This window comes from Stegostoma tigrinum, chromosome 10, assembly GCF_030684315.1.
Source record: "Stegostoma tigrinum isolate sSteTig4 chromosome 10, sSteTig4.hap1, whole genome shotgun sequence".
NCBI classification, from domain to species: Eukaryota; Metazoa; Chordata; class Chondrichthyes; order Orectolobiformes; family Stegostomatidae; genus Stegostoma; species Stegostoma tigrinum.
This window is the reverse complement of record NC_081363.1, coordinates 31,976,015-32,000,332: the sequence shown is the minus strand read 5'-3', so window position 1 is coordinate 32,000,332 and position 24,318 is coordinate 31,976,015. Positions and strand designations below refer to the sequence as shown.

The 24,318-nt window shown below is 40.4% G+C and overlaps 1 protein-coding gene across 2 annotated transcripts in view; it reads right to left on the bottom strand.

Moving 5' to 3' along the window:
• Positions 1–1,130: 1,130 nt before the first annotated feature.
• The window catches only part of LOC125455923 (potassium channel subfamily K member 10-like), a 36,506-nt gene continuing 13,318 nt past the window's right edge, over positions 1,131–24,318 (bottom strand). For both annotated transcript variants that reach the window (XM_048538488.2, XM_048538489.2), the window contains exons 4-7: positions 22,582–22,742; positions 19,050–19,236; positions 9,370–9,512; positions 1,131–2,634 (exon numbers count right to left, since the gene is read on the bottom strand). In XM_048538488.2, the coding sequence (XP_048394445.1) occupies positions 2,029–2,634; positions 9,370–9,512; positions 19,050–19,236; positions 22,582–22,742 (1,097 nt within the window). In that variant the 3' untranslated portion in view covers positions 1,131–2,028. The remainder of the gene's footprint in view (positions 2,635–9,369; positions 9,513–19,049; positions 19,237–22,581; positions 22,743–24,318) is intronic.

Below are 24,318 nucleotides of genomic sequence, written 5' to 3'. Positions count from 1 at the left end.
AAGGCAACTTGTGAGCAAATTCTTGCCGTAGTAGCAAGGTAGGAATGCAATTTTAAATGCAGTTGACAGTGTGCGCCAAATAATTTTGCATTATTTCAAAGCTATTTTAATATAAGAGATAATGGGAACTGCAGATGCTGGAGAATCCAAGATAACAAGGTGTGGGGCTGGATGGGCACAGCAGGCCAAGCAGCATCTTAGGAGCACAAAAGCTGACGTTTCGGGCCTAGACCCTTCATCAGAAAAAATCTGATGGACGGTCTAGTCCTGAAACGTCAGCTTTTGTGCTCCTAAGATGCTGCTTGGCCTGCTGTGATCATCCAGCTTCACACTTTGCTATTTTAATATAACTTCTTTTTTGGTTATTTCATTTTTAGCACATGCAGTTTGGCACTTAAATTCATTTGCCAACTCTCAGCCACGCCTTTGGGTAGGGTCAGTACAGGGTACCTGAACAGAGAAGTGATATCTACGTCTACTGATATCAGGTCAAACTGGTGGTTCAGGCTTGAATCAGAATTTGAGTTCCTAAAGATTACAAATGAATGGCCTACCCCTGCTCTTGATTCGTAAGTTCATTATGTTTGACTGCCAGACACTCCATTCGGAATGAGGAGACGAAGAGCAAATAGGTAGCCTTTCTGATTTGAAGCTTTACTTGGTGTTTCAAGATTCTTCAGTGAGAAAACAGATCACTTTCCCAAACCATTATAATTTCAAATTTTACCACCCTACCCCAGTTTGAAAGCTAAGTCTAAAGCAGATGCTAGCACTTAAACTGGAATGCGGTCCCCCCACATCATGGATTTTCATTGGAGTTTTTGTTTTGCATCAAACCACTCCTTTCTCGGTGTTGAAGTTGCAAAGTCCCAGCACTAGCTCAACCAAATTTACCAGATAGCAATGTGAATCCATGCATAAGTCTCCATTTGGCTACTAAATGAAACATTCTATAAAGAAGTATCTGACTCTGGGGAACATACTGCTTTAATCCTTTCTTACCTACAATAGCTGCATTCTAGGTAACTGGTCTGTTTTAACAGATTAGTCAACAAGGCTGAGCAGTGGGTTGATGTTTTAACAGAGGAGAAAAGATAAAAACAGTACAAGGATTAAAAATACCTGTTTAATTTTATCAGATTCTGACGTTGTTTTATTCATTAGTTAATTTCAAGAACCAATACAAATTAATTGTATTATTTGCAGGAGTACACAGACAACAAAGAGAATGATCATAGATCCATACACCAACATGCTTTCTTTGAATTATTACTTTAGTGTTAAAATTATTCCCAACACCCTTTTTTTTTAAAACCTAATATAGGAAACTTTGTAAAAGCAGGACAAGAGAGCCCTGTGAAGTCAATATATATCAAGATCAGTCATAGAAGTTTCTTACTAAATTACAAAGACACGGACATGCAGACCGCAATCTTTTGCTCAGTGCTTATGTCAATCTTCAACAATTACACTGGAATATTGCAATGTCATGACTCTGATGTATTTCTCTGCTGCAGAAATTCTTATACCTATCAGAAATGTAACATCTTCAACAGGACGTACAACACACGCCAAAGCAGATGCACAAGATTCCTAAAATAAACTGATGTTTGTTTAAAAATTGTTGAACAATTCGAATAAATTAGTGGGAATAAATATTCCAAAACTGAATCCTCTCAGTAATAAACGTGATGGAGACTTAGTGGAACTTCTGATAACGTACAGAGTCATCCACCTCTTTCCTAAGATATACTGCATTGGTAATGAGCTCTAGGTCCACATAAAATGTTCCCAGATTGGTACTAATGTAGTCATCAAACACATTCCCATAGTTCAAACAGATTAATTCAAGCCGATGTTTGATATTTGGTAGTTCAACCCTATATCACAGTGGCATAATAAATCAATCTAAAGGTTTGTGTAGACCATGCATGTGTGAAGATGGTTTTCTCACATTTTAAAATGATAAGGCACATATCAATAGTGTAAAAAAACTTCAAACTTTTTATATTGTTCATCATAGTGTTTTCATATCTTTTTTTCAAGTAATTTCCTATTCTCTGGATATTTGGCTTCATTGGTTGTTCTGTCATCTTCTACTTCTGAATGTTGGACGTAACTTGTTATAGCTGGAACATTTGTGTTGTTTTCTTTCTCTCGTTCCTGCTCCTTTTTCTCTTCATCCAGTGTGCAATTTCCAAATGTTTCATATATTTTTCTAATATTCTCTGGTATCTCTTTCTTTAGTTCTCTATTTTTGAATCTCTTGGGCCCTCTTGCTGAAGATCCAACTTTATTGATGATGTTGTCTTCTGAAGCTCCTTGCATGTGTTTGTCATATTGCTTTGTTTCTTTCTGCTGTAGATTGTTAGAATTTCCATTTATACTTTCCTGAGACGAGGCCTTGAACTGTCCTGTCTCCAGACCTGCAAATGCTAATCGTTTCTCAGGGGAGAGCATATCAAGGGAATGGGCTCGTTGGTCCAAACCAAGCCGTCTTCGCTCCATGTTTCGGATAGTTGCTGCCCTTTGAAGTTTGTCATGAATTTCCACACTTAATCGCCTTCGTGTTTCCCTAAACTCTGCTGTCACATTTGCTTTCCATTCAGCAGCGTGAGCCTTAATTTCACCAACCTTCCAGCACAAAGAAATTATTATATGTTGTCACATAAAACAAAGAATTATTCAGTAACAAGGCAACAGTAGCATGTACAAGATTAACAGAGTGTTAAATAAAGCTAACTTTACACACGAAATAGGAAAGAAAACAAAGGTTGCATGCATTCACTGCAGTGGCAATTTCTATTGCTATCACCGTGCAGATTCTTTTTGAAGTTATAGGTGGGTTTGTTAAATCTTTCCATTTTGAAAGTTTTAAAGACATTGGGACTTCTGCGCAAGCAGAAGGAAAATCACTTGGAGTGTATTTTAGATAATGAATTGCCAAGCTATATTTTTCCTGCAGTGCCTGAGGCATTTTGTTTCTCTTGGACAAGGACTCAATTTCTTCATTATATAATGCAAAAGGGGATATGCTGAGCATATATTACATTTAATGATTGAGTTGTAGAGATTTAACCAATTTCTTGAATTCGCTACTCACTAATACATCCAATGGAGTTTTCCTTTTGTGTTTCATCATGTCTTTAAATTTACAAAAGGAACAAAATATTTAAATGGAAAAAGACTGCAATTAAGTACCTTTAGATTTTATCAACTTAAAAATCATCTCTAATTCTGGAAGCAAAAAGTTTCAAGATTCTAAATATACCTTTAGGATTTATCACCAAATAACAGTATTGCAAGACAATTGAATGTTCCTAAGGGAAATTCTTTGCCAATGGTTTCAAATCCCCAGGAAGTAAATTGAGATATCTTGATTTCATTTCAGTCTAGACAGCCCATTAGAATGAAAACCTTAATTACGCTTGTGTGAGCAGATCCTACGAATGAAAATGAATGATCTAACATAAAATTCCACACACCACGTCTGCTCAAAACTAGAGTTATGCCAATGTGGGGTGACTATGTTGTTTTTCATCAGCAGCTTATGAGCTTTTGCAGATTATGTTCCTCATTAATAAGTGTTGCATCTTTGCTTCTTGGCATATTCCTTGAGATATACTTTATGGTCTAGATTTGCAATATTGCTCTGATTTTATGCGGTTTGCTGGAATTAAGCAGAAACACTGATGGTGGTAATGTTATAAACTTACATACCTGATATTCTGAATTTATTAAGATGATTTATGGTTCATCTTTATTAAGATAAACCAAGGAAGCAGTGCTAATTGTGAGAAGAACGCTGGTTTTAAGTAAGGCTATATGTACATATTAAGACCATACGGCACAGGAGACAAAACAGGCCATTTTCCCATTCAAATCTGCTCATCATTGAATGAGATCATGGTTGATCTAATAATTTTCAACTCCATTTTCCTATTTTCTATAACCTTCAATTCTCTTACTGTCTGTCTCCGCCTTGAATTTCTTAATAATTCAGCCTCGACAGCCTTCTGCAGTAAAGAATTTCACAGATTCGCTATCCTCTGAAAGAAAAAAAAACCCTCATTCTTGTCTTAAATGGGTAGCCCCTTACTCTGAGATTATGCCGTTTGGTATTAGACTTTCTGACAAGGGGAAGCAACCTCTCTACACGTTCACCCTGTCAAGGTCTCCTTACACTCTTGTATGTTTCAATAAGGTTGCCACTCATTCTTTTAAACTACATGCCGAACCTTCTCAATCTCTCCTTTTAAGACAGTCTCCCCATGCCTGGATCAACCTAGTGAACCTACTCTAACTGTCTCCAATGCTAGAATATCTTTCCTTAGATAAGGGGACTAAAATTGTTTGTAATATTCTAGATGTGGTCTGACTGGTGCTTTGAGATAACAAGGTGTAGAGCTGAATGTACACAGCAGGCCAAGCAGCATCAAAGGAGCAGGAAAGCTGACATTTCAGGCCTAGACCCTTCCTGTTCCTCTGATGCTGCTATGCTCATCCAGGTCTACACTTTGTTATTTCAGATTCTCCAGCATCTGCAGCTCCTACTATCTCTGACTAGTGCTTTGTATAGTTTTAGCAAAACTTTCCTATCATATATTCCATTCACTTTGAAACAAAGGTCAACATTCCATTTACTTTCCCTATTACCTGCTGATGCTAGCTCTTTGTGATTCATACATGAGTAACCTAAAATCCCTCCGTGCTGCAGCTATATCCCGTATTTCTTCATTTGAATAACATTCAGCTCCTACATTATTCCGGCTGAACTGCATAACCTCACATTTTCCCATTTTAAATTCCATCTTCCAAGTTTTTGCCTACTTACTTAGCCTGTCTATATCCCTCTACAGGCTCTTTGTGTTCTCTTTATCCACTTGCCTTTCTAGATGTGGCTGAATGAGGGTGCTCTAATTGGCTACAAGCAGGATGCCCACCCTTCACGAAAAAGATCTCTTGCATTAGAGAGGTGCTGTGAAACAGAAGGCCAGCAGCTTTTATGTCTCACCAACACCACTGTAGATGGAGTAGGGATGTAATGTATCATTGTGGCCACAGAGATCATGGTTGCAAGGACAAGGTGATGTGAAATTGGGAAGTGTATTTGTGGATTGGAAGGCAGGACATTAGAATTTGATGTCTGTAAAATGGTGAGGTGGGGGAAGGAGGAATGCATAGTCCCTGTAAAAATGATGTGCTTTTTCTAGGCTTGGCAATATTAAAAAATGGGCAGGTGCACAGAGCTCCTGAAATTGAAACACTGAATCAAAAAACTGTGTGGTTAACAATCCAGGCAATGGTTTGTTTTGTTGTTAAGGTAACCAGTTTGAAAATCAGCCAATTAATTTAAACTAGATACCTAGAAACTACAAACCAATAAAATTTAAACCTGATTGTTTTGACAACCTATGACCAATCCTATTGTAATAAATTAATAGGTCATCAAGGGAACAAATGAAGAGGGTATTTGAAAATCAGTATGAGAGCAACCACCATCTTACACAGCTAACAACCATCCCTAAAGAGAAAATCACTTGCTCTCACAGAATTCTCCAAGGTCTCAGAAAAACATCATCTCATAAAAACAAATCTATGGCAGATGCAGTGTAATGTGGATAAATGCGAGGTTATTCACTGTGGTAGCAAAAACAAGAAGACACATTACAAGCTGAATGGCTGTGAATTAGGAGAGGTGAGTGTGCAATGGAACCTGGGTGTCCTTGTTCACCATTCGCTTAAGGTAAGCATACAGGTGAAGCAGGCAGTAAAGAAGGAAAATGGTATGTTGGCCTTCATTGTGAGAGATTTTGATTACGGGAGCAGGGATGTGATGTTGTAATTCCACAGGCTCACCATACTTTGAGTGAAGAAATATCTCCTCATCTCCATCCTAAATGATCTAACCTGAATCCTCAAACTTTGACCCCTGGTTCTAGACACACCCACCATCGGGAACATCCTCCCTGCATCTACCCTGTCTAATTCTGTTAGAATTTTATACATCTCTGAGATACCCCCACCAACCCCACCTATTCATCTGAACACCAGCAAAAACAATCCTAATCAAGTCAATTTCTCTTCGTATGTCAGTCCTGCCATCCCTCGAATCAGCCTGGAAAACCTTTGCTGCAATGGCTCAAGAGTCAGAGCATCCTTCATCAGAAAAAGAGATCAAAATTACACACAATATATAAGTGTGGCCTGACCAAGGCCCTGTGTAGCCAGAAGTAGTTGATGCCAAAACATTGAATGGACTTAAGAGGCAGCTAGATGCAGCACTTGGGGTGAACAGGATTCAAAGGTTATGGGGAGAAAGCAGGATTAGGCTATTGAGCTGGACAATCAGTCACGATTGTGGTGAATGGCAGAGCAAGCTCGAAGGGCCAATGGCCTCCTCCTGCTCCTACCCTCTATGTTTCTATGTAAAATTACAGCGGCACTCTAATATTCCTGACACAAGAATTTCACAGAGAAAGGTGTTCTCGACTGAGGATCAGTGGAGAGGGCATGGAAATTTCCAGAAGACATTTCCTGGCTGTAATTTTGAGAGATTAAATTTTAATTCCTTTTATCAATTTGTTTTATAAATATGGTAGCTGTATCCATTGGAACAGCATACTATTAGAATTTTGTTTTATTTGGGATTAGTTAGTAGTTAAGTGGGAAGTTTTTGGTTTGTTAATAGCTCTGTTAATTTGTTCATTGTTAGAGTTAGATAAATAAATTTTTACTTGTTGATTATAGGGTGAGTGAAAGGGTTTTATTTTATTTAACCATTCCTTTATAACAAATTGGGAAATGAGAGGCAGGTTATATCACTTTTTACACTGCTTCATAACAAATTATGAGGCAAGGCAGGCCTCTCTAGGTGTTTTAGTTTTAGTTATCGAGAGGGTAGTGTTGACCTCTGCTTCGTAACACAAGGAAACATGACTGCAGTGAGATTTTAACTTTCGGTGAGGGCTTTTGACGGTCACAAATAACCATCAAGGAGACACCCACATCTGTCAAATTTAACCAGGCAGCCATAAACTCTCCTGCAACAGGTAAAGTCCCAGCAATTGCAAGAAAAAGGACTTTAACTGACCAATAATTGGTCACTTATGAATCTCATTTGGCCCACAGGTAATTGCTTCCACCACCCTATGTCTCTGCGGCCATTGGCTAAATTGCAGTAGGGACTGGTGGGTAGGTGCTGAAAATGGGCTGCTGCATATCACCCAATGTTTCCGCCTCTGGGACATGGGGGCTGTGGTGTTGTGGTGGTGGTGGTGTGGTAGGGAGTGGGAGTGATATTGTGGTGGTGAAGGTGGGGGTTGTAAACACATAACAAGGGTCTAGGCCCAAAATGTCAGCTTTTGTGCTCCTAAGATGCTGCTTGGCCTGCTGTGTTCATCCAGCTCCATACTTTGTTATCTTGGATTCTCCAGCATCTGAAGTTCCTATTATCTCTGATAACATTTTGACCCATGACTTTGGTGAAAGACTGCCACAGTGCACCTTGCCCACAGAAATCGAAGTTAAATGGAGTGATCATGCCAGAAGCTAAACCATGAAGAAAAGTTTCCGAGGGTAAATTTTCTTTGCAATGAGGACTTCACTACATTTCTTGCATAGCCTCTGACCTGTCCATTTCTATTCATTTTGCTATAAAACTTCCAATTTCTTGTGGTCTTTGCAATTGTTCCTATTGTGCTGTATGAATTTGATCAGATTGGTTTCATGAAGGGATAAAATCATCACCAGGAGAACATAAGTTCAATCCAATCAACATTCAAGTCTCTGCATTTATACACTACAAGACCTCTCCTGATTCAGTCAGAAAATAGTTTGCTGTCTCCACTTAGCTGCAGAGGCAATGACTGTGCTATGCCAACCTAATGTCTGGGATAACTTCACATCCAGCTGCAAAAGACTCAATAGCATCAAATTGTCATGCAATAGGATCCTTCTAAATCACTGTAAGGAACATCTGCCAGACAAACTAGCACATATCTGCATAAGGAAGTGACTGATTGGCTGTTGGTTTGTTCGCTGAGCTTGGCAAATGAATTGCAAACGTTTCGTCTCCAGTCGAGAAGACATCATCAGTGCGTAGGTGGGTGATTCCTCTGGTGCTTGCCTTTATATAGGTTGCCTAAGCGTAGTGACTGATGCTCTGTTTATTTTACCAATGGAAACTAGAGTAGGCACAGATTATTTTGACTGGCAGGCTTTCAGAGAGCCCAGCTATAAATCGGATGCACGTAGCATTGAATGTTCTACACATCAACTTCAATGCATACCTGATCTGGAAGGAATACCAGTACTTTAATATTCAGATGGTTTCTGCAAAACCAATTTTCCAGTATTTAGGAATCAGCCATGGTGATTGTATGTAACATTCCATAGTACTCAAATTATTTGCAACCCTTGAAAGAATGGCTTGTTGGGAGACCAGATCTACTATTTGCATCTGTCTCACATTCCCAGATTAAAATCCCAGCACAGCAAAGTACAAGTATGAGTTCCATGCCACTATCCATTTTACTGTCGAACACACCTTAGGAATGCTAAAGTAATGATTCCGTTATTTGGGCTACTCAGGCAGGATGTTGTTTTCCACTTCAGCCTCAGGCAGGGTCTCCAAAATCACCATCTTGCAATACAATTTGCCATCCAACGAGGAGGGAGCATGCAGCAGCTCGATTAGAAGGCCAATGGGCCTGCAGGACCATAGAAAGAGGATGAGGCAGTGGAGGAGATCAGCATGGAAGGAGTTGATGTACAGGTAGGGAGATTGGTGATGCATTCTGTGATCAAGAACTTCTTCCAGTAATGGATACAACCCACTGAACCAATTGCTTTTGATATGAAAATCCACACATTGTCCCAACCAAGAGCATGCCATATCAGTCCTTATGCAAAAGTTGAACTGCAGTTTCTAAGAACCCCACCTCCCTCATTGTGCAAACTCGCACAAAGACTCTTTACGTTGATCATACTCACTTGGATAAGAACTTCAAACTGTTCTTTGCAAGATATAACTGAAGTTGAGTCCTAAAACCGTCTTTTTCAGCAATAATGTGCTGAAAAAAAAGGGCAAATATTATTTCTAAATCTAGCATGCTGGCTCTGTGAGTGTTGAGCAGCTCAACCTTCAGGTTTGTTCCATGGGTGGACAAGGAAGAAGCAAGTGCCCAAAGGTGGATTCACTGATCTTGGTATTTCCCCAATACAAGTGCATTTATTCCCAGGATCTGTTAGATCTGCAAAATCATATTAACTCTGCAGCCTCCACCCAGGATCTGTAATTTAATTAGTCAGAGGTCTTTAGCTCTAAAAAGGGCTGGTAGGTTTATAATTGCAAATACAACATCTTACCTCTTCCTTTGTTTTCTTGGATATCACACGTAGCCAATCTCCAATCATGCTGAGGACAGCTGCAAAGTAGGCCAGACCCACTAGAATCCAGAACCAGACTAATGGTTTATACCATTCCCGATAATGAATAGCTATGTTTCCACCTAAATAAACAGATTACATAGAACTAAGTGGTGCATTTTATAAATTTAAAACTTGTAATGTCCTCTTGATATTGAACAGTATACTTGAAAATGGACAGCCTGTCACTTGATTTTCAAAAATGATCTAATTTCACAGCAACTGCTAACCTCTATCACCTGTTGTGATCACTCAGTGACAATGAAACACTGACATGTTCAGCACTAACCGAAATATTTGTCATGTCCAACACTTTGTAAAGCATTTTCTTAAGTGTTAAAGTTCACAAAAATACTCACCAATTCATAAAACACTCATTATATCAGTAGTTCTTATTAGCATTAAGAGATTGGCCGCAGTTCAGGCACTTGGTTTTATTGAAACTGGTCTAAGCCAATCAAACTCAGAGCTGGAAACAAACAGCTAAAATTACCATTTCCAATTGGAAATCAATAGGAAAATAACAGGCTGTGTCAATATCAGCATTATTTTGCTTACCCAAATACCTGACTTCAAATGCCCAGCCATTGTTTTATCTGTCTGCAGCTATGCTGCTTTACTTGCTTCAACATGAAATCTGTCACATTTCGTTTGTTAATTTTGTTGTACATCCTGTTATTTCAATTATGCATCACGTTATACGCAGTAATACCTTATAGCATGAGTTTAATTTAACATTATGCGCTGCCACTGACAAGATATCATAAATGCACAAAAGAAACTAATGGGAAAAACTTAGGACACTTGATAGAGAAACTGAGTTGTAATTGTAACTTGCTGCTCATCACTGATTTTATTTCAGTTGTATGTAAGATTGGAACTTATCATAAGTAATCATGATTTTGAAATTAATTTCAGATCAGTTGATCTGATAGCCATTACAGAACAACAGAAAAAATGAAAACTGTAGTTTTATTTATTGGATTAATTTAAATTATATTTCTGTTTGGTAGAATATTATTCAAACGTTTAAGTAATCCACTATACCCTATCAAACATGTAAAAAAAAGATCCCTTCAACGCCTTGTGGAAAATACAAAACATAATCAGTTTTCAAGTCCTCACTGGTATATTTTTTCCAGAATACAAATGACCATTTCTCTCAAGGATTTATTTGCCACAATTGGAAACCTGTTTTGATGAAGATAAAAATTAATTTATTTATTTATGCTTCCAGAAATGGTGATTTTATTCCATTCTCTACACTTTGTCATTAGCTGAAGCCTGTTTAGTCTAATTAGGCTTCTTAATTTTTCTGACAGAGAAGCTCAGTGGTTGAGGAATGCAAACCCAAAAAGGATAATGCAAAAATAATACAAATTTAAAGCAAGGAGAAAAATATTAAGATATAAATATTAAATATTTAAATGAATGAATTTGAAATAAATGTTTCACTGTATTTCACTGTATTTTCTCCATTCATTTCTAAAGTCATTGAGTTGCAACAGTCAACATACAATTTCTCCAACCAATATTTGTAACAATGGGAATAGCCTTCAAGCCTGCTACACCATTCAAAGTGATCATGTCTGATCATTCCACTCTGTACCTTGTTCACACTTTCTCCTGACACCCTTTGATCCCACCTGAAGATCAATCTCTAATTCCTTCTTGAAAACATTCAATGACCGCTTTCTTTGGCAGAGAATTCAACAGACTGACCACTCTCTGGGTGAAGAAATTTCTCTTCATTTCAGTCCTAAGATGGCCTACCCCATATTCTTAGACTGTGACCCTTGGTCTTGGGCTCCCTGATCTTCAGGAACATCATCCCTACATTTACCCTGTCTAGTCCAGTTAGAATTTTATAAGTTTCTGTGAGATTTGCCTTCATTCTTCTAAACACTAGTGAATATAGTCCCAGCCAATCCAATTTGTCTTCATACATCAGTCCTGTGATCCTAGGAATCATTTTGGGTAAACCTTTATTACACTCCCTCCACAGCCAGAACGTCCTTCTTTAGATAAGGAAACCAAATCTGGACACAGTGCTCCAGGCGTGGTCTCATCAACTCTCTGAACAATTACAGCAAGATATCCCTGCTCTTGAACTGAATCCTCTCACTGTGAAGGCTAACTTACTATTTACCTTCTTCACAGCCTGCTACACCTACATGCTTCCTTTCAGTAACTGGTATATGAGGACATTCAGGTCTCATTGCATCTCCACCTTTCCCAATCTATTGCTATCCAAATAATAATACCTTCCTGTTTTTGCCTCCTTTATCCACATTGTACTTCATTTACCATGCATTTTCATACTCACTCAATTTGTTTGAAATCATGCCAAAGCATTTCTGCATCATCCTTTCAGTTCACCTTCCCACCTAGTTTCATGCTGTCTGCAAATTTGGTGATAATTCATTTAGTTCCCTCATCTAAATCACTAATATAGTAAGTAGCTGGGGTTCTAGCAGTGATCTCTGTAGTACCCCAATAGTCACTGGCTACCACTCAGAAAAAGATCACTGTGTTCATATTTTTTGGTTCCTATCTGCCAAGCAGTTCTCCATCCACGACAGTGCACTATCCTCAATCCAACATGTGTTAACTTTAGGCACTAATCTCTGATATGGAACCTTATTGAAAACCTTCTGAAAGTCCGATTAAGCCACGTCCAACGGCTCCCCATTATCAACTCTACTAGTTACATCCTCGAAACATTTAATAAATTGGTCATAAAAAACTGTCTAATACCGTTAGTTTTCCAAGTGTCTGCTATTAAATCTTTTATGATGGATTAATATTCCCCAATACCAATTACAGATTTATCTAAATGTAAGTCCCTGTTTCCTCTCCACCTAATTTTTCATAAATATTTGGATTACATTAGATATCTTCCTATATGTAGAAACTGTTCAAGAGTCTTTGGAATCTTGAAAGATAAGCACCAAGGATCCGTTATCTCTAGGGACACTTCCTGAAGATATCTGGGATGTAGGTCATCATGCCCTGGGGATTTATTGACCTTTAATGCATCAATTTCCCCAACATCATTTCCCTCCTAATATTGATCTTCCTCCCTCTCAAAAGACCCTGAGATCCCTAATATTTTTGGGATGTTATTTGTGAAGACACAACCAAAGTGTGTGTGTGTGTGTGTGTGTGTGTGTGTGTGTGTGTGTGTGTGTTCATTAGTCTTTTTTTCCTTATATACATCTATCAGGATTTTTACAATCAATATACAGATTTTGTATATTCCCCCCAAGCTTACTCTCATCCTCCATTTCTGGCCTCTTATTCAATCGCTTTGCCCTCCTTTGTTGAAACCATACTTCCCCAGTGCTTGAATATTGTTGGAAGCTGGGTTAACATTGTTCAGTGAGGAAAGGGGGACCATTGTCAGTAATGGAGGGGAAATATTGTCAGTCAGGGAGAGAGATCATTATTCAGTGGGGGAGGAGGAGCATTGTCAGTGAGGGAGAGGGAACGTTGCTCAGTGAGGGAGGGGAGCATTATCAGTGAAGCAGTGGGCAACATTGTCAAGTGTCAAGGAGAGAGTGTGACTATTGTTAGCAGGACCTAAGGATTATCAGGGTCTGCAGTGAGGATTGTCTGTGAAGGATGATGATTGTCAGGAGGGAGCGAGGATTGTTAGAACGGAGTGAGGATTGTCAGCAGGGATTGAGATTTTTGGGTTGGGTGAGCACTGTCACATTGCTGAAGACTTTGACACTATCACTGATCTCACATCACTGGGATTTGGCTATCTGATCCCAGAGATGTGAAGAATCTTGCAGCAATTCTGGCAGGATAAAACATGCAACTGGATGTTAAAATAAGTACTGCACTTGGCTGAGAGTTTCTCATAGGCTCCATACATATCAGTGACTTATGATGAACTTGGTTTGCCATACCCCATGTGGAAAAATTCAGGAAGGATCCTCTTGTAGTTCAGTGGTAGCGTCCCCACCCCTAGACTGAGAGACCTGGGTTCAAGTCCTACCTGCTCCACAGGTGTATACTAACATCTCTGAAGAGGCTGATGAGGAAAAGTTCAGGTCATAACCTTCAATCTTATGCTGATAATTTTGTCTGGCGAGCATAGCTTAACCAAACAATGTCTCATGCTTACTGGCTGCATTTTGTATATTGAGCCTCAAGCAATAACAGAGCAATAACTTCTCATTAAAACATAAAGTCCATAATGCATCAGTGTTTATACAGCTGTTCAAAAAACTAAGGTTTATACACACCCTGGAATTCAATGCATACTGAATATGTTTTTTAAAATTGTGTGTACAATCTTGCTTTGTTTATTTTCATTACAAATAGCTACCTTTTATAGATTGACAAATAATCAGATATATGTGTAATATAATTAGACATTGTTATAGCATGGCTGCAGTTTCTAAGATTTATGTGACAGGCTATTTAAATTGCCAGGGTCACCCAGCCAGCCACTAATGCAATGCTCTGCCTGCCACAATCAATGCAGAATGTCATTATTTCTTAATTATGGTCTTATATGTTTTCTTACTTTGCAATCTCTCAGGTAGCTCAGGTTTGGCCTCAAATTCACATTCATCCTTTGTTCAACAAATTGCGATTCTGATCCAGGTATATGACTTGGAGTGGAGTTAGTAATAGACAGAAATAAATATCTGTTCCAATGACATAATTATATGTCTTTCTTTCTTCTGATCCAAGGAATTTTCCCCAGTGTGGTTTACAGGGCCATCGATCATGTTTGTTCTATTTCAGGCATTCTGTTCTCACAACTTTATCTCTCTGCCAAAACTACAATGGATTTCCCCTTATCCTCAACAGAAACCATACCATCCTCTAAATTCAACAGATCGTCCTCAGTCATTTCCTCCACCTCTAGTGTCAGATGACTATTGATATACATTTTCTCTTTCTTCCCTCACAACATTCCAATAAGGACTATTCCAAAGTCCTGGTCCAGTCCTTAGTCATCCACGATATCTACTCCTTCCTATAATGTCTCTCCATACAAGCTCAAGAATGCAAACTGTTTCCTTACAGGTCCCCAAACTATATCAGATGAAGCGGTGATTTTCTTATACTTCTTGAAATGTAATCCATTGTATTTGCTGCTTAGCAGGGAGACCAAATGTTAACTCAGCAATTGGTTTTTAACCCTGCTCTTTTCAGTGCACAAGCTTGACCCTGAGTTTCCAATTGGCATTCTTCAGTGTTTCCATGAAGTGCAATGCAACTCAAGATACTGCACTTTATTCTTCCATGAGTACTTTTCAGCCTTCTGAACTCAACATTGTATTCTCCAATTTTAGATGATAACCTCTGTCCACATTTCATTCTATTTATTTGCTGGTCAGTTATTTCTCTCATTTTTCCATTGCATTACTATCGGATGGCAACTATTGCATGATTCTGGTACTCACATCTCATAAAGACAAATATTTTGTTTCATTACTTTTCTTGTCAGAACTCCATTTCTTCTTGCGCCATGTAATCTTTTGTCATTTAATCTCTTCTGCCCTCCACTATCATCACAGACTTTCCCTTTTATTCTTTTTGACTTTTTCATCTACATACCATTTTCATTTGTTCAAAGCCTATTACTTTTTCCAGTTTTGAAGTAAGGTCACAGAGCTAAAATATGGGGAAAATCTGCTAGTCCCAGAGCAATGGGCCTACAGGCAGAAAGGCAACCTATCTAAGTTGAGCTAGTTCTCTATTATCTTTCCACATTCACTGAAACCAAATTCTGGGTGAGAATGGCTAAACTTAATTTTCCCACCCTAATGCTAATTGAGGCCTTTAATGGTCTATGAATGATCTTTTGTAAGTTTATTCTAACCTGGAGTCCAATCAGAGTGAGAAAGAATCAGTCTATGTTACTTCTCAACCAGCGCAGCAGACTGTCAATTGGAGGGGTTTCCTCAATGGGCACTAATCTGTGCATGATTGAGGCGTTAAACATAACGGTGCTGATGATCCCCTCCTGGTGACTTCCATCCTGCGGGAACCCCAATAATACTACCATGTTCCATGGCTGCAGCTCCATTTTTAGAATCCATAGGGCACTGTGGCACTGAAAGCCACAGCCTCCTCCATGATAATGGGAACTGCAGATGCTGGAGAATCCAAGATAATAAAATGTGAGGCTGGATGAACACAGCAGGCTAAGCAGCTTCCCAGGAGCACAAAAGCTGACATTTCGGGCCTAGACCCTTCATTAGAGAGGGGGATGGGGTGAGGGTTCTGGAACAAATAGGGAGAGAGGGGGAGGCGGACCGAAGATGGAGAGAAAAGAAGATAGGTGGAGAGGAGAGTATAGGTGGGGAAGTAGGGAGGGGATAGGTCAGTCCAGGGAAGACGGACAGGTCAAGGAGGTGGGATGAGGTTAGTAGTTAGGAGATGGAGGTGCGGCTTGGGGTGGGAGGAAGGGATGGGTGAGAGGAAGAACAAGTTAGGGAGGCAGAGACAGGTTGGACTGGTTTTGGGATGCAGTGGGTGGAGGGGACAAAGTGGGCTGGTTTTGGGATGCGGTGGGGGAAGGGGAGATTTTGAAGCTGGTGAAGTCCACATTGATACCATTGGGCTCCAGGGTTCCCAAGCGGAATATGAGTTGCTGTTCCTGCAACCTTTGGGTGGCATCATTGTGGCACTGCAGGAGGCCCATGATGGACATGTCATCTAAAGAATGGGAGGGGGAGTGGAAATGGTTTGCGACTGGGAGGTGCAGTTGTTTATTGCGAACCAAGCGGAGGTGTTCTGCAAAGCGGTCCACAAGCCTCCGCTTGGTTTCCCCAATGTAGAGGAAGCCACACCGGGTACAGTGGATGCAGTATACCACATTGGCAGATGTGCAGGTGAACCTCTGCTTAATATGGAAAGTCATCTTGGGACCTGGGATAGGGGTGAGGGAGGCGGTGTGGGGGAAAGTGTAGCATTTCCTGCAGTTGCAGGGGAAGGTGCTGGGTGTGGTGGGGTTGGAGGGCAGTGTGGAGCGAACAAGGGAGTCACGGAGAGAGTGGTCTCTCCGGAAAGCAGACAAGGGTGGGGATGGAAAAATGTCTTGGGTGGTGGGGTCGGATTGTAGATGACAAAAGTGTCGGAGGATGATGCGTTGTATCCGGAGGTTGGTGGGGTGGTGTGTGAGAATGAGGGGGATCCTCTTTGGGCGGTTGTGGCGGGGGCGGGGTGTGAGGGATGTGTTGCGGGAAATGCGGGAGATGCGGTCAAGGGCGTTCTCGACCACTGTGGGGGGAAAGTTGCAGTCCTTGAAGAACTTGGACATCTGGGATGAGCGGGAGTGGAATGCCTCATCGTGTGGGTGGAGGCGGAGGAATTGGGAATAGGGGATGGAATTTTTGCAGGAGGGTGGGTGGGAGGAGGTGTATTCTAGGTAGCTGTTGGAGTTGGTGGGCTTGAAATGGACATCAGTTACAAGCTGGTTGCCTGAGATGGAGACTGAGAGGTCCAGGAAGGTGAGGGATGTGCTGGAGATGGCCCAGGTGAACTGAAGGTTGGGGTGGAAGGTGTTGGTGAAGTGGATGAACTGTTCGAGCTCCTCTGGGGAGCAAGAGGCGGCGCCGATACATCATCAATATAACGGAGGAAGAGGTGGGGTTTGGGGCCTGTGTAGGTACGGAAGAGGGACTGTTCCACGTAACCTACAAAGAGGCAGGCATAGCTGGGGCCCAAGCGGGTGCCCATGGCCACCCCCTTAGTCTGTGGGAAGTGGGAGGAATCGAAAGAGAAGTTGTTGAGGGTGAGGACGAGTTCGGCTAGGTGGATGAGGTGTCGGTGGAGGGGGACTGGTCGGGCCTGCGGGACAGGAAGAAGCGGAGGGCCTTGAGGCCATCTGCATGTGGAATACAGGTGTATAGGGACTGGACATCCATGGTGAAAATGAGGTGTTGGGGGCCAGGGAATTGGAAGTCCTGGAGGAGGTGGAGGGCGTGGGTGGTGTCACGGACGTAGGTAGGGAGTTCCTGGACCAAAGGGGAGAAAATGGAGTCCAGATAGGTGGAGATGAGTTCGGTGGGGCAGGAACAGGCTGAGACAATGGGTCGACCAGGGCAGGCAGGTTTGTAGATTTTGGGAAGGAGATAGAAACGGGGTTGTGCGGGGTTGGGGAACAATGAGGTTGGAGGCTGTGGGTGGGAGGTCCCCTGAGGTGATGAGGTCATGTATGGTGTTGGAGATGATGGTTTGGTGTTTGGGTGTGGGGTCATGATCGAGGGGGCGGTAGGAGGTGGTGTCGGAGAGTTGGCGTTTGTCCTCGGCGATGTAGAGGTCAGTGCGCCATACTACCACTGTGCCGCCCTTGTCTGCGGGTTTGATGGTGAGGTTGGGGTTGGAGCGGAGGGAGCGGAAGGCTGCCCGTTCTGCAGGGGAGAGGTTGGAGTGGGTGAGAGGGGTGGAGAGGTTGAGGCAGTTAATGTCTCGACGGCAGTTAGAGGTGAAGAGGTCGAGGGAAGGTAGGAGGCCTGGGGGTGGTGCCCAGGAGAAGGACTTGTGTTGGAAGCGGGTGAAGGGGTCAGTGGAGGGAGGGTTAGGTTCCCGGTTGAAGAAGTAGGCGTGGAGGCGAAAGCGGTAGAAAAACTGTTCTATGTCCAACCGTGACTGGTATTCGTTGATGTGTGGTTGTAGGGGAACAAAGGTGAGCCCCTTACTAAGGGCTGACCGTTCGTCCTCAGTTAGTGGGAGGTCTGGGGGAATGGTGAAGATGTGGCAGGGTTCACTGTGGCTGTCACCAGCTTCAAAATCTCCCCTTCCCCCACCGCATCCCAAAACCAGCCCACTTCGTCCCCTCCCCCCACTGCACCACGCAACCAGCCCAGCTCTTCCCCTCCACCCACTGCATCCCAAAACCAGTCCAACCTGTCTCTGCCTCCCTAACCTGTTCTTCCTCTCACCCATCCCTTCCTCCCACCCCAAGCCGCACCTCCATCTCCTACCTACTAACCTCATCCCACCTCCTTGACCTGTCCGTCTTTCCTGGACTGACCTATCCCCTCCCTACCTCCCCAACTATACTCTCCTCTCCACCTATCTTCTTTTCTCTCCATCTTCGGTCTGCCTCCCCCTCTCTCCCTATTTATTCCAGAACCCTCTCCCCATCCCCCTCTCTGATGAAGGGTCTAGGCCCGAAATGTCAGCTTTTGTGCTCCTGGGATACTGCTTGGCCTGCTGTGTTCATCCAGCCTCACATTTTATTATAATAGCCTCCTCCATGACATTGCCAAGTGAAAGAGCTGCCATCCTCTGATTGGTTAGTAGCTCTTGGAAGGTGCGATTTTCTCCATTGGGGTCTTATTTCTGGTCAAACGCTAGAAGATCTAATGAGTTTTTAGAACCTAAACGAGAGTCTGTTTCACCCCATTAAGCTCTGCTGCTTTCTGTCCATTAACTCTATTTCTCTATTCACACATGCTACCTGACCTAATGAGTAGTTTCAGCATTTTCTATTTTTACTTCAGATTTCCAGCATCTGCAACAGTTTGTGATCATATAAATATTGGGTTGATTGTCGAACAAGCCAAGTAAACACCTAAACTAAATAAATTTATTAAAGGCATAAATTTGTACCTGAAATGATCTTAGGCCAATACGCTGTTTACCTGCTACATAGTCACCAAATCCTACAGTTGTTAAGGAGATAACAACAAAATAAATGGAGTCCAGAGTTGTCCACCCTTCGATGTGCTTGAAAATAATTGCTGGGATAGTCACAAAAACAAGGCAGCCAGCTAGAATGAAAAGGATTGTGGAGATGACCCGGATTTTAGTTTGGCTTACTTGCTTTTTCTGAAAGAAGAAATAAGTGATGATTATTTATCTATACCTACACTTGAAGCGACAGTACAATATACTGTAAAAATTGGATTTAGAAATAATACAGTGCTTTGTTTGATAAAAATAATTATAACTGAATAGTCATTATTGTGGTCACAAATGATATTGAAAACGAAACATTTTTTCCTTCTCAAACACATGAAGCCTCTGAGTATTGATTCAAAAGAAGGCACAGGAGTCAATTGCTGCACTGCAAGAAAGCTTGTCAAGTAGTCAACAGAGAGAGGCAAACCACGTCTGAATTGAATTTTAGACAATGTAAAAAGAATTTCTGTAAAATTCTCCTATGTACTTGATAAAACAATAGGTTAATGGGTGCCCTGGAGAAACTGTATTTAATGTTTCCAGCAATTTGTGCCATATCTCCAGGGGTTCTGCTGATCATCCTGTAAAAAAAAACTTGTGGGACTTCCAACCATCTATCTCCAAGGTCTAAAAACAACTGTATACAGTTGGAGGAAGTAGAAATTTAAACCTGAATGTGAAATTCATACTTTTGGTTTTTGGATGCATGTAGTCAAAACTTGAATTAAGTTTTGAAATAATATAATCACCTTTGATGTGGCTTCTGATAACACACACAGTGCCTATTGCTGTATTTACCTAAAATTGTAAAAGAACCATCTGAAGTTGAAATTGATCTACAATTCTACGTTGAAGGACAGAATGTTGATACACTTTAAAGTACAATGCCATAAAATGATAGGTTTTGGATTCTTCCTTCCAATTGACCATATGGTGAATTTCTATCCTTCGCCTTGCTATCCCAGAGGCTATCAGCTTGAGGTGTGTGGAAAAGCAAGCTATTTCCATACAGGCTGGAAGTAAACCAAAAGGGAAGGGAAACTAAAGCATTCTTGCACAGTTCTTAGTATTGCACTCATTTACAATACTAGTGGTTAAGTGTCATCTCTGTGAGATGTTACATAAGAATGAACTATCAAATTAAAAACAAAATATATGGGCTTCAGGACAAATCTGAATTAATTCATTCAGATCACTTCACCGGCTCAGACTGTTCGAAGAAGTGGAAGGGGATGGGGTCAGTAATGTTTCCCAAACTGGTCATAATAACTTGTAAGGCCACGTCAGGAGAATTCACTTCCAATCAGCCCGCAAGAAGACGGAATGACACACACATAAATCTTATCAGATTGTACAACAAGGTTGTTCCCAGGTTAAAAGCAAGCAACATTGAAAGATTTGTGATTTCAATGGATTCAAAGCTCGATGGAACTATATAATCAATTCCCTCCAGGATGTATTATTTTACATTGGGTAAGATTTGGCAGCTTTCCTGTAGCTTCAGCTGGACTCAACTCAACTTTCAACTGGCATGAGTTCCAATGAAACTATTTAATGGCCAAAATCCCAGAGGACCCAGAGATCCCCCATGATACTTCTGTGGGTTGGTGGGATTGTGGGTGGGTATCATACCACAGATTTATCATAAGCCTCACTCTTAGGAAATTGGTGAAGCCAAAAATCAGGCAACCCTATCCCACAACTGTCTGGTCCACGTCTAGATCTACATTTTCTTTAGATCTGTTGTCTCCTAAAATAATTCCTCAAAAGACATGATACTCTTTTATCATAAACTTCTCCACAAGAAGTAAATTTTTACAAATGAGCGACACAACACAGGAGGCTTAATTTTGATTTAACTGAGATACACTGTTGCAGTGTTATCTGACGTTCCCTTTATCTTATTGATACTGGCATTAATATTGATGTGATAAATTTAATCCAGTTGGTCAGAAGATCTCTTTATCCGGAAAGGGGTACATTACATTGTCAATGCTTCCTCTGAAGTTAGAATGATGTTTAATGATTTGCCAAAATTGGATAAGTACACGTTAAAGAAAAAGCTGTGCATTTAGCTAAACAATGGAAAGGACTGTGGTGCTAATTTTCCCCCATTTAGCCACATACTACCAGAAAGTCTAATTCTTTAAATAAGCTAGATTGTCACATACTTATGGCAAATACAAAAGCAAAAGGATCACGTTTTTTTAAATTTTGATTTCTTCCCTTTTTAGTTCCGAAGGTGTGCCATGTTGCCATGGGAATAACTTGCAGGGAGATTTTGTTTTGTTTTGGGTTTTACCTCATTTATCACAGTGAGTGGAGGCCAGCTTGATAGCTACTTTGAGACAGGTATAGATGGAGAATTTGCCAGGGGCTGTAAAGCAGCTGAAAGCAGGTCTATCAGAAGTGAAGAGTATTTTCTGGTTTGGAATATGCTTTCTTTTCAGCTAAAAGACATGATTGGTTCTGGGTGTAGTATTTGTGACAGTGCCTTGCTTTACATCCACATTAAATATTTGCCAGGCAACTAACATTTTTTTTCATTTGTTAAATAAAGCAGTGTAGGGAGTGGTTAATGTAGTGCAATGCATTTCCAATGGTGATTCTAGTGCCTGGAGAATAACACCATAAATTTTTGATTGAGTCTTTTCAAATTAGAAATTTGTTCATAAGGCCTTAGTGTACCTTTTATATTTCCCAATTCATGGGAAATACTACAATATCTGAAATACCATAATTATTTAATATAGATGAATAACATTAAGTACGGGACCATGAGAAAAAGACCATGGGCACTTGGGAACTTGAATTCAGTTTTTAAATGACTAAATCCAGTAACAATGAAGATATTGAATCGTTGTAAATACCCAAACAGTTTACTAAGGTTTTCTACAGAATTGGGAAGTCATTACCCCATCTGCCCTTTCGACATTATTCCAGTCCACCATCAATGTGGTTGACTCTTCAATGTCCTCTAAAGTGTTCAGGTAAGCCTTTCAGTTTTAGCAGAATCTTTACACAGTAGTTCAAGAATAAGGCTCACTGCTGCCTCCTCCGGTCAGTAAAAGGCTTTTGTCAGTGACATCCACTGCCCAAAAATAATGTAAATGTATAACAATATTGAAGTGTAGCTCCTAGTAGTTTGATATTGTATTGTTCATTCTTTAGCATCTAGTTAATTTTTCCATTATTTTGATTTCTAGTATTATTTTTGCTGTCGGTTCATACGTGAATCATTCTTTCATCATGCACCAGCATAAATGTGACCTATTATTTAGTTCTGATGAAGGGAAGACTATGTTTCATTTATAGAGTAAAATGTGTGAACATCTGAGTCAGAAATGATGTAATGTTTATAAAATATGTAATCAACTTTGATTTGTTGATGTGTTGAGCATATTAATGCTTGCTGAGGATGAATGTTTTACACACCATAGAGTTCATGAAGCATAAAATAATATGCAAAATATTGAATATCTATCAACTTACTCTGAATACTTTCTCCACTCTTGCAATGCTTTTACCAAAGATTGTGCCCAATTGATCCCCAATTCCTGCTAACAGAAAGCCGAAGAGAGGAATTCCAAACAAAGCATATAAGATGCAGAATATTTTCCCTCCTTCAGTACTGGGTGCAATATTCCCATAACCTATCAAAATAAATAACAATATATTTTTGAGATATAACACCAAAGTCATAAAGATCTCTTGCTAGATAATGAACAAGGAAATAAAATGCTAAATCATCAATCAGCTTGGAGATAGACATAAGTGTTGAAGTGGTAACTAGAGTTCAAGCAGTAAGCTATCAAAGTATACAATTAAACTACTAAATAAGAACCAAAAGAACCGTGGATGCTGTAAATCAGGAACAAAAACAAATTTTCTGAAAAAGCTCAGCAGGTCTGGCACATTCAGAACAGTTCTGAGAACGGGTCACCGGACCCAAAACATTAACTCTGTTTTCTCCTTCACAGATGCTGCCAGACCTGCTGAGCTTCTCCAGCAACTTTGTTTTTGTCCGCAATTAAACTACTACTCTACCTTTTATTGCCCAGTATCTTAGTCCTTACTTGGGGAACAAAGACAATATTTTATAGTTAATTATATAGTTAGTTCAGTCCCCAATGTAGATTAGTTCAGTGCCTTGCAGCAGTGCAAATGATATATTATCTGAGAAGTCACAATTCTAAAGACCTCTTTAGAAATCTTAGCAATCCAAAATTGATATTCAGGTTCTCTGCTTAGGTTCTGAAGCTTTGATACCTTATTTTGAAATCTGCATGTCCTCTATACCCCATAGAAATGTTCAATCATTAAAATCAGTGATGCCCTACAAGAAACAGTTCAGAGATGATGGATTGAAATATCATGTCGATAAATCTATTTATGTTCTGTGGTTTTTACTTTACCTGCATATTAGGGAACAAATGAGAATGAGAAATGAATGATTCTAGTATTAACTCTCTGTGTTATTAATTCTGCATACTTTGTTTATAGTACATGAAGCTTGCAAATATGATGCCATTACAGACAACATATTGACGTAGAATGCTAATTAGACCTAATCTACATGCACAAAGTAACAGTGTTCCACTTATTATCAAGATACATTGCAAATTGAACTTTGAATGAGGATATTACCTCATAATAAAACAGTACAGCACAAGAGCAAGCCCTTCAACCCATCATGTCTGTGCCGACCATGATGCTATTGTAATCTCATCTGTCTGCACACAGTCTGTATCCCTCTGTTCTCAATCTATTCATGTGTCTATCTAAATGCTCTTAAGCTTTCCTATCATACCTGCCTTTACCACCTCGCCTGGCAGTAATATTCCAGGCACCTGGAATATGCTCTGTGTAAAGAAATTTTGTTTGTATAATTCCTTTAAACTTAACTCCATCACCTCAAACCTACGTTAAATACTATTTGACATATCCATACAAAGAAAGAGACTCTGAGTATCCACCTTATCTATGCTTCTATATACTTCTATCAGATAGCCCAGCAACCTTGAGCAAAAACAATCCAAGATTGTACAACCTCTCCCGTAGCTAATACATTCCAATCCAGGTAATAGCCCGGTAAACCTCTCTTGCACCCTCTGCAAAATCTCCACATCCTTCCTGTAGTGTGGCGAGCATAACTGAAAACAGTACTCCAAATGTGGCCTGACCAAAACCTTATACAGTTACAAGATGCCTTGTATACTTTTATATTCA